The 14,215-nt window shown below is 39.9% G+C and overlaps 1 protein-coding gene across 1 annotated transcript in view; it reads right to left on the bottom strand.

The window, feature by feature from the left end:
* Positions 1 to 14,215, bottom strand: part of RPGRIP1 (RPGR interacting protein 1) — a 92,267-nt gene that overhangs the window by 60,870 nt on the left and 17,182 nt on the right. Inside the window, 11 exon segments of the mRNA XM_057544544.1 lie at positions 92 to 544; positions 2,929 to 3,046; positions 3,510 to 3,653; positions 4,122 to 4,282; positions 5,866 to 6,008; positions 7,602 to 7,675; positions 8,155 to 8,301; positions 9,190 to 9,213; positions 12,019 to 12,124; positions 12,784 to 12,915; positions 13,434 to 13,533. Of these exon segments, the coding sequence (XP_057400527.1) occupies positions 92 to 544; positions 2,929 to 3,046; positions 3,510 to 3,653; positions 4,122 to 4,282; positions 5,866 to 6,008; positions 7,602 to 7,675; positions 8,155 to 8,301; positions 9,190 to 9,213; positions 12,019 to 12,124; positions 12,784 to 12,915; positions 13,434 to 13,533 (1,602 nt within the window).

The following is a 14,215-nucleotide window of genomic DNA, read 5'->3' as shown; positions in this document are numbered from 1 at the left end:
GGAATAAAATGGGAAACCACCAGAAGACAACTATACACTTTGGGAAATTCCACATTAGTCCCGGGAACTGTGAGAGGCTGACAGCACTTACCAGTAAGTGTGGCAGAGCCATGGACTCTCTCCACAGTTTCTAGAACCCTGTCAAAGCAAATCCAGCCAGCTGCAAGGGTGTGGTGCTCACTGGCTATAGCCTGGTGTAGATGAAGCTGGGCTGACATCCCTTGTAGGTAGTGCAAGAAGAGGGAATCTGCCTCCACCACATACTGGGAAGTGAAGTCATAGAGGGGCTGCAGCCCCACAGCTAGTGGGGTGCAGTGGGTTTCAAAGTCATAGAAAGAATAGGTGCAGAAAGTGGTAGGTTGAGTGTCTCCAGCCTGAGCCAGGGCAGCAGGTGTCAGGAAGGCCTGGTGGATGTGCAGTTCAAAAAGATTCTCACTCTGATGCCGTGGAGAAATGTCCACTTTATCCTCATCTCCATGGTCTGGCAGTGGTTTCAGACATAATGACAACTGTCGGGTGCCATAAGCCACATCTCTGAGTTGTTCTAGAAGGGAAAGAAAACTGCCTATCCATTAAAGGGTAGGGGATTCTTCCTTAGGGTAAAGGAAGGTGGACAGAAAGAGAATAAAAACCATGGTGGAAGTCCAAGTTGTGACTCTTTCAAGAAACGATGTGATTCCAAAAGAAAAGCAATAGAATGCTTATGAATCAGGTGCTTTGAATTCTGATGGGCAAATAATCCAATGCCAACTTTAGAGATGAGGCACAACATGAGTGATTGGAAAGTAAACGCTAAGCTCAGGAAAACACTGGAGGCACAATTTCATCTATAGATGACATCGTTTTGGCTTACAGCAGGATTCTGTGAATTAATTGTTAATTCCATTACAGAAACACTAGAAACACAAAATGCAAGTATTTCCAAAAGTTTGGGATATTGGCCGTGGAGAAAGTAGCAAGTTACAGTCATGGTGTCTATGACATTACACTGGGCCCCATTAAGATGATTCCTCTTTTCCAGTCAGATCAAATACAAGAATCTTCATTCTGTTAAGAATTTGGTTTCATTGTAAGAAGGCAAAAAAAAAAACAAACAAAAAAAAACCACTTTAAGTCAAAGAGTAATGGAGTAGGGGCTTCCCTGGTGGCGCAGTGGTTGAGAGTCTGCCTGCCAATGCAGGGGACACGGGTTCGAGCCCTGGTCTGGGAAGATCCCACATGCCGCAGAGCAGCTGGGCCCGTGAGCCACAATTACTGAGCCTGCGCGTCTGGAGCCTGTGCTCCGCAACGGGAGAGGCCGCGATGGTGAGAGGCCTGCGCACCGCGATGAGGAGTGGCCCCCGCTTGACACAACTAGAGAAAGCCCTCGCACAGAAACGAAGACCCAACACAGCCACAAATAAATAAATTAATTAATTAATTTAAAAAAAAAAAGAGTAATGGAGTAAAAGTGGGGGAGGGCACTTACTGAAAAGAGGTTGAAAATATTGGCGATGAGATACAAAATAAAGATACGTAAGACAGTCCACCAAATCTGTGCATTACCTCCCATGTCCAACCAACCAGAAACTTTGATATATAGTCTGCTTCAAATCCGGGAGTATCTGAGTTGTCACAGTGTGTTGATGGTGAAGGTCCTATTCTAAGAGTTAAAGTAGTAGAAGAAAATATTTTGGGTACATCAGAATGTCTTCCTGCCCAAAATAAGTGGAATACAGAGACTGGTGAACAGTTTCTTAATTGATAAGATTAACATAAATAAATAAAATATATTCAAAATTTTGCATTACGTGACACAAGGTTAATAATCTTAGCATATAAAGAACTTCTACAAATTAACAATATACTATTGAGAAATGAGCAAAGGGCAGGAACAGGCAAGTCTCAAAAGAAATAATTTAAATAACTGGTAAACATATGAAAAACTCTTCAGCCTTACCAGTAATGAAAGAACTACAAGTTAAAGCAAATATATCTTCAGAAGTAGGTAAGTGTATTTATCCTGCACTGTCCCGGGAGAAAGACCCTGAATCTGAAAGACGTGAGAATTTCAATCCAAAGGATTTCCTTTGTTATATGGCAGGGACCTTTTAACTGACTCACCCTGGCATGCATAAATCATGCTGCTGAATGACCCACCTCCCTAGTTCCACGCTCACTAAGTATCCTTCTTATTGATTCTGCTTCCCCAAGAACGAGCTGCCATGAGCATATTCTCAAGGCAGCAATGAAAGAGCCACTATCTTAAAATAACAAATGAACATTCGGGTGTAAATATCAGTCTTTGGTGAATTTGGTTAGTACAGGTCAGGTCTCTCACTACTGGGTATAATAACAAAGCCAATTTTCTCAATATGTAAGGCTGAGACCAGATCCTGGTCGACAGTGACTGAACTAAATACAGGAAGTATCACATTATAAAATTTGCATAAGTGTCCAGCCACCTGCCCTGTTATGTAGACATCCTCAAACTGCAACAAAGAATTCAGAGACTTTTAGAGAGAAATCACAGAAAAGGATGACAAGAGATGAGTGATGTAGCTCTATTATCTCCCCAAAACTGAAATATAGGCCTGGCTTGAGGAAACAATCTTGAGAGAGGGAGAGTGTTACCCACCCCGAGGGCCAACAGTGATACACTCTTATTTTCAAAATAGATTCAGCAATTGCTGGGCCCTGTTGAAACTCTCCAGAGAAAAGACACTGACATGATGCAGGAGAAGAAACTGCTAACCACGTATTAAAACAACAAAGATGATAGGATAATCAAGAATAGGAGGGATAAGTCCTATACCGAGACATAGAGGGCGCCCTCTTGACAGGTGCAGAGGGGAGCATGGGCATTTAGCTCTGTGACAGATCCTAAGAGGAAGTGAACAAAGTACTAAGACTTGCCGGATATTGGAAGGCCATGGCTTCTTAAAATACCTTCCAGCTGTTTGATACGCTTGTTCTTGAGATCAAGGAGTTGATTCAACCTCTCCAGTTTTTCTTTGTGATCTTTATTTTCATTATCGGCTTTTGTCATCATTGCCTCCAGTTCCTCCTGAAACGAAATAATGTCTGAACTTTTCTATCTCAGTGGCCCAGAACCAAAGAGCCCAGATAAAAAGGTGGTACTTGTTGGGTAAAGGAGACTCCACTATCTCCTTAGCAGGGTAGATTCATCCACTAGAAAAAGGCTTAGGTTCCTCAAAGACCCCTCCAGGACCAGTTGTGCTATTACTGCCATAGGATAGTATTTTTCCTGGGACTGGCAAGATTTGAACCCAGAAGCTTCCCACTTGCCATTTTCATTAGCTGGCCCCTTCTGGCTTTTATTGCCAAGGTGCCATGGGCATATGTGAGTCCTCAAGTTCTTCAAAGGACAGCACATCCTGTGTTTGCGTAGGTCAGCATATCACCTTGCATCAGCCCTGGAAACTCGGGTCTTGCTTCATTCCCAGTCTTGTAAGTAGTTCCCATGTGCCCATTTATCTATCCCCTTCCTTTACCATCTTTTCCTGTACCTGGTAACACACGTTGATCTTGCGCTGCAGAATAAGCATGTCTCTGGTCTTTTCCAGTTCCAATATGGTCTCTGCATGCAATACTTGCAACTCACTGAACATCTGGGACAGTTTCTTTTCTTCTTGGTTTTTTGGTTCACAGGGCTACAGAGGAAAAAGCATTGGTAAAAGGGAGTATAAATATGATAGGTATAGTAATAACTATTCTCTACAGCAGCCGTTGGTAATAGTAAAATACCAGCAGCAGAATCTACTCCAAAATGTAGAAGAGGACCTGTGTTACTTTACAAGTGCTCTCTCCCCTAGTTCCTCATGTTCAACAGCAGCAGTGAGTAAGTTATACAATCTCCCATGGCTGTTTGCTCTTCAGCAGATCATTGCAAGTCCTCATCTGAAAAATATTCTAAATTTTATGAGCTGTACAGTGTGGAAAAAGTCTGTGGAGCTCATGAAGCTATCTCTACTCTCAGCCTTCTCACATACTTCCAAATATTGTCCTCAATCAGGACAAAATATTATTCAGTTAGTTTTCTAGTCCCTTCATCTTTTCAAGGGATATTTGCCAGCAATCCCTCTTGTAGAGGGGACTTGTTTGATTAAAGATGCTCTTACCTCTATCTGAGTGGTCTCTTGGAATAGAGCTGGGTAAGTGGCTGGTTCAGATTGCCAGTCAGGAGATTGGGAAATTGTATCTTTATTTTGGAGGTCCTCCACTTCCTGTTTATGCTTCTGAAGCAGGTTGGTGACTTCAAGCTTCAGATCCTTGTTTTGAGCTGGGGAAAAAATAATACAGAAAGCTGAAACTCTGTAGCTACCAACAACCATATTAAAGTTGGCCCAAGTGTGAATTAAATTTTCCCACTAATGTTTAATTCATTTTATAAACTTGCCCTTAGAGAAGCAATTCTCTCTTATTTCTACAAAGGGGTTCTAGCTTATTGACCCTGAGTTGACATCTGGACTCCAAAAACAAACAAACAAAAACACCTGCAGAACTGTAGTATGGAAGGGAGAACTACCACCACCACAACAAAATCAGAGCCACTTGACTGACTAGGATAGTCCAAACTTTTTGACAGCACCATTTAATTCAGTATCTCCCCAACTGTTCCCCAACTCCATCTGACTTCTACGCTATTGGATCTCTGTGACACCCACCTTGACTCCGACCCTGAGCTGGAGGAAAGGAGGTTGGGCATTTGGACATTTCCATGTGTGTTTCGGGGAAGGAAGGTGATCAGCGTTTAGTGTGATCATTTCAGTATCATGCATTACAGAGGAGGTTAGATTAGATTACCCACAAGACTTCACTTGTACTTCATACATACTACAAGATCCTTAGCATGCGCTCCTAAGCTTTATCCTTTTATGGTTCCTGACTCTATTTTTCTTGATGTCATATTTCTTTTCCTCCACTCTTTTATGTGAATATACTAGAATATGATGAAATGTAAGTTTGATAAGACTAAATATCAAGGTCCAGCCTAGCAAAAAAAAGGGAGACAAAGGTCTCTTTGACAGTATTTAAAAATCTTCAGAATAACTACTGTGATCCAAGAATTAAGACAGGGGGAAAGGGCTTCCCTGGTGGCTCAGTGGTTAAGAATCCACCTGCCAATGCAGGGGACACGGGTTTGAGCCCTGGTCCAGGAAGATCCCACATGCCATGGAGCAACTAAGCCCATGAGCCACAACTACTGAGCCTGCGTTCTAGAGCCTGCCAGCCACAACTACTGAAGCCCGCGTGCCTAGAGCCCGTGCTCCGCAATAAGAGAAGCCACCGCAATGAGAAGCCCGTGCACCACAACCAAGAGTAGCCCCCACTCGCCACAACTAGAGAAAGCCCGTGCGCATCAATAAAGACCCAATGCAAAAATAAATAAATAAAAATGCCAAAAATAAATAAATAAAATAAATAAATTAAACAAAAAAAGACAGGGGGAAATAGTAGTGGTAACCAAGAGCAATAATTTGCTTCTCAATTTCAGGCATCAGATGCTAAAACAAAACAATTCCCAACCACCCTAAAATGACTGATGAGAATAAAAGGCAGAAAAATTCATTTTCAACACTTTCAATAAATTAAGTGACTGTTTAAAAACATTATAAATTAAGAATTGGCATTCTCTCACATGGAAAGTCAATATGTAGGGAAAAGTATATGTGTGAGGTAGGTGTCATGCTTTCTTGACTGTGAATCTGAACTGACTGCCAGTGTTCTTATTCTAGTTATCCAGGACCCACACAAAAATAGGATCAAGTGATGGAATTGGAGAAATGCTGGCCCAAGTTCCCTTCTCCCAAACCAGATGTAGAGGATGCCTCGTCTGAGAGAGCTCTTCAGGGCTTGACCTACCTTCCTCTCTTGACAGCTGAAGTAAGACTTTTCTCTTCTCCTCCAGCTCAGCATCCAGCTGATCCTGCAACTGAGAGACTTTCTGCTGTAGCTGTTCTCCTTGCTCATTGCTCCAGTGAGGCTGATTACTGCTATCCAGCATGCTGAAAATGGGAAGCAAGTAAGGAGGGAGGGAAGAGTTGTCAGATGGACACTCAAAGGTGGGTGATATGACGTCTTTATTACACAGTTTCAGCATCTCCTGGGCCTAGTTCATCATTCATTTCCCTACATGTTTTTTCTGCCCCTGCTTTCTCTGTAACTGTCATTTACCAACTGCCTTGGAACTTTTGGGTCCTATTGAGGAGTTGCTTAGTATCACTTCTGTTTAAGTCTCAAATAACCCCCTGGGCAAACAACGCAAGTCATATCTATTTCCCAAGGAACTTCTCCAGCATGATGGCTTTCTTTAGTTAGGGAACTGTGTACCAAGACATTTTCAGGCCTGCTAGATTAGAAATAAGTAACAGAATATTCTTCTTTTCCTTACTCCATCCCTCTGTCTACTTTCACCAGTGGCTAGTTTAGAGAATACTTGCCTTTGAACTAGATTGTAAATTATTACACTGAAGGGCAGGAACTAAACTTTTCAATAACTGCAGCCTGCACAACACTATATCTAGCTGTCAGGGCGGACCCATCTTGAGTGTAAAAGACACATGGCCAGTTCTTGATTATTTACACAAGTGAAGTGACATTGATAATCAAGAAATTATTTCTGCTTACGTCTTTTTCCTAGTTATCATTTTAATAAATGTGGTCTAAAAACAACTTGTTAAACTAGTACTAAGATTTCTTGGCACTTCCTGCCCATACATTACATGATGATCCAAGAAGATAATGTTATGAATAATGAAGGGAAGAGGCCAATAGTAATGTTTACCACAGGGAGTCTTCAAAGTGGGTATTCCCCATACTACCTTATTTCACTGAGTTGAAGAGCGTCAGTTGTTCCCAGGTTGCTCCCATGCAACCTCCCCAATCTACCCCCTGCTGCCTTTAACTTAGTAAGAAGGCACGTTTAATTTTTTTAAACTTACAGGTATTTTTAATTGCAAAATTACTACGTAAATATATGCTTGTGAAAAATTAAAATGATATTGAAGTATATAGAATAAAAGTGCCTCTTTGCCCTATTTCAGTCCTTTCATCTCATTAAAAGTTTGTGGATGCACACACACATGACATAAATTAGGTCACAATTAACACATTCTTTCGCAATTTGATTTTTCTTTTAATAGTATATCTTAGGCATATAGATCTATCTCATTTTTTACAGCTTTATACCGTTTCAACGTGGCGGTGCAACATGATTTATTTAGTCGATCCCTATCAGAAAAAATCTGGATGGTTTCCTTTTTTTTTACTACTACTAATTAAATTAACAATGTTATTAATTAACATTCTTACTACACAGATCTCTTTGCACATACACAAGAGGATTTCTTTAGTTTTGATTCCAAAAAATGGATTATCTGGCATAAAAGATATGCACGTTTAACATTTTTTTGATAGTGTCAAATTCCCTTCCAAAAATAGTCTGTCAATTTATATTCTCACTAACAGTACTGAGTACCAGTTTCCCTGTATCCTTATCGAGACTAGGTATTATTTTTATTTTTAAAATTTGGAAGGCACTTTTCAGTAATTGTCTTTTATAACAAAAAAATGTTCTGAGATCCAAACTTGGTACTCACTTTTCTAAGAGTTTGTCATAATTGTCATTCAGCAATTTTCGTTCTTTTTCCAAATCTTCAACTCTCTCCTGAAACTTAGAATGATAGTAGAGTGCCTGAGATAAGATTTTAAAATCTACTGCCTTGCACAGGGTCTCCCTTTTCTGTTGCGGGGTGGGACTTGGGTGGGAGATTTTCTATCTTCATCTCCTATGTCTATGAGGATCCACTCAACTATAAAGACTTGAACCAATTGAAGGTGTGATAGAAATTTTTATTGGAATTAATGAGGATTCTCTGAATTAAATTTTCATGGTGTCTGGGTTTCTACTGTTAGGGAAACAGCAGAATATTATAATAGAGAAAAGACTTTGGAGAACAGACATAAATATAAATCCCAGTTTTCCCCCTAATGGTATAATCTTGAGCAAGTTATTTAACCACTTGGAATCTCATTTTTCTTAGTTGAAAAAATAAAATACCCATATTTTTGCTAAGATACACTTTTTAACATCTCTGAAATTGGAATGTCACATACAACTGATGGTATCTTTCAATTATTATTGTTATTTACCTCTTTCAGTGTTATCTGCAGGATGGACACATCTTCCAGTTGGCTCTTCAAGCTCACAGCCTTCTTGCTCTCCTCCTTCAGCTCTGCCCTGAGCTCATTCACTTGGCTGAGGAGGGCATCATGGGCTGTACCCAGGATTCCCTGATTCTGGGGTAAAAGGAGAGTTGCTCTGGGAATGTTTATATCACTCAGCAGGAGGGGTCTCAAGATACAAACAACTGGAGCATTCCCTAGTGGATGTCTCAAAGAAGGGCTTTGATTTACAGTATGTTGCCTTTGCACTGTAAATTGACCTTGTTTTCCACCCTAGCATTTCTCAGGAAGTACCATTTCCCTGTTAGTGAGGATTTTCCACTCTGGGAAACTGTAATTTGTCACTGGAGCCTTAATTTTCCCAAGGTTCAAATTCAACCCTGATTCTAAATTAAGTGCCACCTTTCTCAGCTGCCTTTACCTTCTAAGCTATGTGAATGCTTTTTATGATGAAATATTTTTCCTTTTGCCCCTAGCAAAGTGACATGTTAACTCTAGAAGTTAAGTGCATTTTCCTGGCAGAGTTCCCAGCATGACCATGTTCCTTCTGGTGAGGAACAGTTGTGGCTGGTCATGTTGGGAACTCTGCCTTAGTGACTCTTAATCACGGACACTTACCTAGCTTCACCTGTACCCCACTCACAGAGGTGCAAATATTTAGTAACACCAGAGAAGGTTTGCAACAACTTTGCTATATCTCACCACCTCACACATGCTAGAGGACTACTCTTAGGAATCTTTGAACAAATGCTGTAATTCTCTGTAGCAATAGGCTGAAAAATACTATTCCAAATATTTCTCAACTCAGATCTCATATTTCAATTTTTGTGAAAACAATGCAGTATCTTCTGATAATATTGATAGTACCATTTGTCTCAATAAAAATTATATAACATAATAACTTTGATTTAGTTAGCTAAATTCTGGTGTTATGTTACTTGAAGATGAAGATTCATTCCTCTGATTACTAAGAAACAGAGTTAAGGAATCTTTATTAAGTACCTTCTGGAGCAGAGTTTCATATGCCTGAAAGAAAGAAAAAAGTATTATTCTATTGATATATCAACTTGATGTTTATTTTGATGTTTATAATACAAATGTTTAAATATTTATTTTAAAAGACGTTATAAAAAATTCCCATAAATCAAGTCAATTTGTGTGCCTGTTTACTAATTGCTGCTCCTTTTCCCCTGCCCTAGCTTGCCAGGCAGTCTGTGAATGTAATAGATGACACCATTTCTTTAAAAAGGATGAAGGGTCATTTATTCACATTTGCATTGCACTTGGTGGATTTTCTAAGAAGTATTTTTATTTTCAAACGAGGTGCCATCTCTTACTCATCATGCTTCAGAAAGGTCTCTTTCCAGTTTTAGAAATAGAAAAAGCAACAATAGCCAAACTCACTACAACAGCTACTATTATTGGTTGAGTAATTACTATGTGTTATATGTTACTGTGTGTTTCATTATCTCTTACATTATGATCATCATAATTGTTTCACATATATTATCTCACTTAATCCTTAACAACAAATCTGAGAGGTATTGTTATCTAAACTTTAAAAATGAGAAACCCAAAGCTCATAGAGCTAACTTGCCCAGAATCGCACAGCTTTCAAGAGGCTGAGGCAGAACTTTACCTCAGCCTGTGTGACTCCAGAGTCTGCACTACTGACCACATTTTACTGCTAAGGGATTAAGAGGATGCAAACTTATCTTAGTATATGTGTAAGCATGACTAGAAAGGTAAATTGCTTAAAAAAAACAAATTGTAAAACCTACATTTTAGAAAATGATTCACCACTTTAGGTCATCTTTACCACTACCGCTAATATGGGCGAGGACATTCAATTTAGAATGGCTTTCTCCCTTTCTTCCTTTAATGCAATGGAAGAATAGATGGATTTTTTAAAAAATCTAATTCCACAAATATGGCTATTTACCCATACAACTTGAAAATAACTTCCTTCCCAGATTTCCCATCCTTTCAGTGCTACCAAAATTAACTGAATCAAAAGAATAGGAGCATATGCACAGTTCTCTACAAAACATAGGTTTGGAGGTTGGCCTTGTACAGATGCCTTTAGTCCCAATCAAAACAGACGGACCAAGGGCAGCACCAGCTGTAGCTCATCTCAATGAATGGCACCATCATTTAATCACCCAAGCTAGAGACCCAGGAGTCATCTCTCATTTCTCCTTTTCCCTCACCCACTCTACTTTGGTGATGAAGTCCGTTCTTCCACTTCCTGGACCTCTCCCAACACAGTCCTTTCTCTCTGAGCCTCTCTCACTGCCTTGGTTGGGACCCTCATCCTGCCTCCCTTGGATCACTGTACTCATCTGTTACCTCCAGTCTTGTACCAGCCAACCTATCATTCACTCTGCTGCCAGATGATCTTTCCTGGTAGTTCTGTCATTTTTGAGAAGTTGAAAATTTCAGAAAAGTATAAGTACTATAATAGCAGTCATCTGTAATTCTACTACTACCCAGAATTAATCATTATTAGTGCTTTACAATAATTTCTTGAAAGTATTATTTTTTCATTAAAATGTATTTCAAAATATTTTGGACATTAAAAAAAGGCAAAGTGATCTCTTTGGGGAAAAAAAATTGATCATGTTATCAACTTGCTTAAAACCTTTCTGCAGCTCTCACTGTCTGTAGGATTAAGTCTAAATTCCTGATAAGACCTCCATGACCTGATCCCTGATGTTTCTCACCTCTGTGCCGTGGCCTACACCACTCTTCCCCCGGAAAGCCCTTCCCTGTCTTGCATGCTCATTAACACCTGCCAAACTGTCAGTATTTGGCTCACGAATAGAATGTCTTATGGATCCTTTTCAGATCCTGCGCCCCATCATCTGGTGGATCTGAACATTCTCTCTTTTGTGTCCCACCCATACCCTGTTTGTGGATAGTTGTACTTGTTTACATCTTGTCCTCTCACTCTTGTAAGTTCCTTGAAGGCAGGAGCTGTCTTAATTATCTTTTTAATCTTTGTATCCAAGTGCTTTGCACAGTTCGTGGTAGTCAATAAATGTTTATTCAATAAAAGAATGCCAATCTATTATTTAGACCCTTTATGCCCTATTTCTACCGTTCAGATATGAGTTTCCATTGTGTGGTAGTAAGAAGAGTGTGAGCCTCCATGCCAGATAAAACTGGACTCAAATCCTGCTCTGCCTCTTGCTATTTTTATAACTTGAGCAAGTTACTTAACTTCTTTGAGGCTCAGTTCCCTCATCCATTAAATGTACTTACCTTGATGGCTGTTGTCAGGCTTAAATGAGATCATGATTCTAAGTATCTAGGACAGAGTCCGTCACATATAAAGTGCTCAGGAATCTGGTTTCCTTCCCCTCCCCTGTGACTGCTCTTGGCTCCCCAAGTTTAATTAAACTCTGGTTGTGGTTTTTGGCTTGGAACTTAACCTGACACAAGGTAACCTCACTTAATTCCACCTTAGCAGGTAGGGCTTGAGCCTTGTTCCCAGCAGAGGGATAATGGCAAGTACTGGAAAAAGAATGGATTCTGAGTTATAAGGCTTGGATTTGAACATCACCTATCTATTGTGTGACTTTCTTTTTTTTTTTTTAATTTAATTTATTTTTTTATACAGCAGGTTCTTATTAGTCATCCATTTTATACACATCAGTGTATACATGTCAATCCCAATCTCCCAATTCATCACAATTGTGTGACTTTCGACAAGCAACTTAGTTTCTCTCCATTGTGGTCTCCCATGTGTAAAGTGGAGAAAATAATACAAATCTCTTAACTAATTGATTTTCTTCCCCCAAAAAGGCACAGCTGATGATGGCAACTCACAGCTTGAACTTCTGTTAATTGTGCTTTTGTCACTGCCAAAGAAGTATTCCTTTCATGTAAGAGCTTCTTAAGTTGAATCAGCTGTATATTCTCCTTAATGGAAGCTCTGGAGAAAGAAGACAGTGCTAAAATATCCTCTGTGAATGGACAGAGTTAAGTATCTTTCCCCCTGTGGATATGGACAGGGACACAAAGGAAGATCGTTATTTCTGAACCTAAGAGATCATGTTTTCTTTATCATTTGAAAGGTACTGGGGGAGGATTTGGGTTCACTAGACTCTGTCTCAGAGATTCCCAATTCTAGCTGCTGTGGGACGTTGACAGTGAAGGAGGCTGTGTGGGGAGAAGTGGCAGGGAGGTATATGGGAAATCTCTGTACTTTATGTTCAATTTTGTTGTGAACCTAAAACTGCTCTAAAAAATAAAGTCTATTTTTTAAAAAGTTTTCCAGGGACTAAAACAGACCAGCCACATAAAAAAAAAAAAAGTTTTCCAGGGACTGATGCACAGTGGGGGCTGAGAACCCCCATCTGGTGATGAGGATGAAACAGTTTTCCTTCTATGAAGTGAAGCAGCAGACCTTTTATTATATATAAGCATCCCTTTTATGTTAATCCATTCCTTAACCACTTGGGCCTCCAGGTCTACTTCTCAGATTGAATTAATCCCAAGCATTCTCTTTTCCTCTGAGATGGAAGAAAGGTACAAACAAGAACCTCTTTTTCAGTTCATTATGGCTTGAAGCATGGAATGCCACACCCTTACCGAAGCTCTGTGGCTTTCTGAGCACACTCCAAAGAGCTTCTCTGTGCAAAATTCTCATCTTCGGACCACATTTTCTCAGAAGACTTGGGTGGTTCTTCCACTTGCATAGTATCGCTGGTCATAATGTGGGCACTGTTAGGCATGCATAGACCAGTGAGTTTAATCATAATTATGACTTTGTTAAAAGAGATTATACTGTTAGAATTAGGAATATTAAACACGAAAAGAAGAATTAGAAACCGCTGTTACAGGGGTTTAGAACTGGGCCCTCACATATATAAAAAGAACTTAGAGGAGTTAGTAATCTTGGCATATGTGGAGGATAAACTTACCAAATATAGCTTTCCAGTGTCAAACAGAAATATAAGTGAATTATGACCTAAGGGGGAAAATATAAAGGGAAAGAGAGGGAATACCTTCAATTAAGGAAAGGGCCTTTATTTTCCTTTCCTTGGAAGACAAAGAGATGCTTATTTTCCATTTTTAAGCAATGAAGTTGGAATTTGACAACTTCCAAATTGGGTTGACTTTCATCTTCTCTGATTATTCTGGAAAGACTCAAAAATGGCAACATTCACTTGTTCCCTAAATGAGGTTTTTCCAATTAAAGTTGAAAGAGTAACAGCGCAGGATAAAGGAAAAGAACTCACTGTTCGCTGGGGTCACTGGATACTTCACCTCTGGCTTTTTCATTTGTCACATGTTCCTTGAATGTGGGAGGAGCTGTGTAGCTCAGCCTGTCCCTTGACTCTGAAAGTTTAGACAGAAGATGCAGACTCTGGCAACAGATTTTTCCAGAACCCCAAGTGCTAGAAATGGAACACCAAGTGCTGGAAGTAGGGAGCCTTGAGATCTGAAGGAAATCCTTATATGACCAATGATCTCAGAGGGGAGCTTCTCAGTTTTTACTCTTGCATAGATATGCAACTACTGACTTAATAAGTCAGCAGGACTACAGACTCTCAAGTAGGTCACTATAAAGGGGAAGAAGAGCAGGGACTGTGTGTCTAGCTCTAATGCATCTTTGTCTCTAGTGCCTAGTATATAACTGGTATTCAATAATGCTGAAGTTAAACTGAATTGAAATTTAGACTTATTTAGTTTTTCTACTTTTAGCTGTTTTCACAAAGATTTTGTTGGCTCAAGGAGGGAACTTGAAAATATAGGACTGTGCTGAACAAAACCTAACATTGAGTCCCCAGGGTTAAGACACCCCATTCCCATGGACCTAAAACAGGGATGAGTAGGCCAGGTGAAGGAAATTTACACACAGCACTATATTTAATTCAGTGTTGGGTTCCATAGCAGCCAGAGACGCTTAGCCACTGGGGATACAGGAAGATAAAAATCTGCAGCTCCTCACTTAACAGCCTGATTACCAGGCCTGCACTTCAGGAATAGGCTTTGACAATCTCTGAACCCATGGAATTGT

Source organism: Balaenoptera acutorostrata, chromosome 3, assembly GCF_949987535.1.
Source record: "Balaenoptera acutorostrata chromosome 3, mBalAcu1.1, whole genome shotgun sequence".
In the NCBI taxonomy this organism is placed as follows: Eukaryota; Metazoa; Chordata; class Mammalia; order Artiodactyla; family Balaenopteridae; genus Balaenoptera; species Balaenoptera acutorostrata.
The sequence above is the reverse complement of the archived record's forward strand: the minus strand, read 5'-3'. Positions and strand labels throughout refer to the sequence as shown.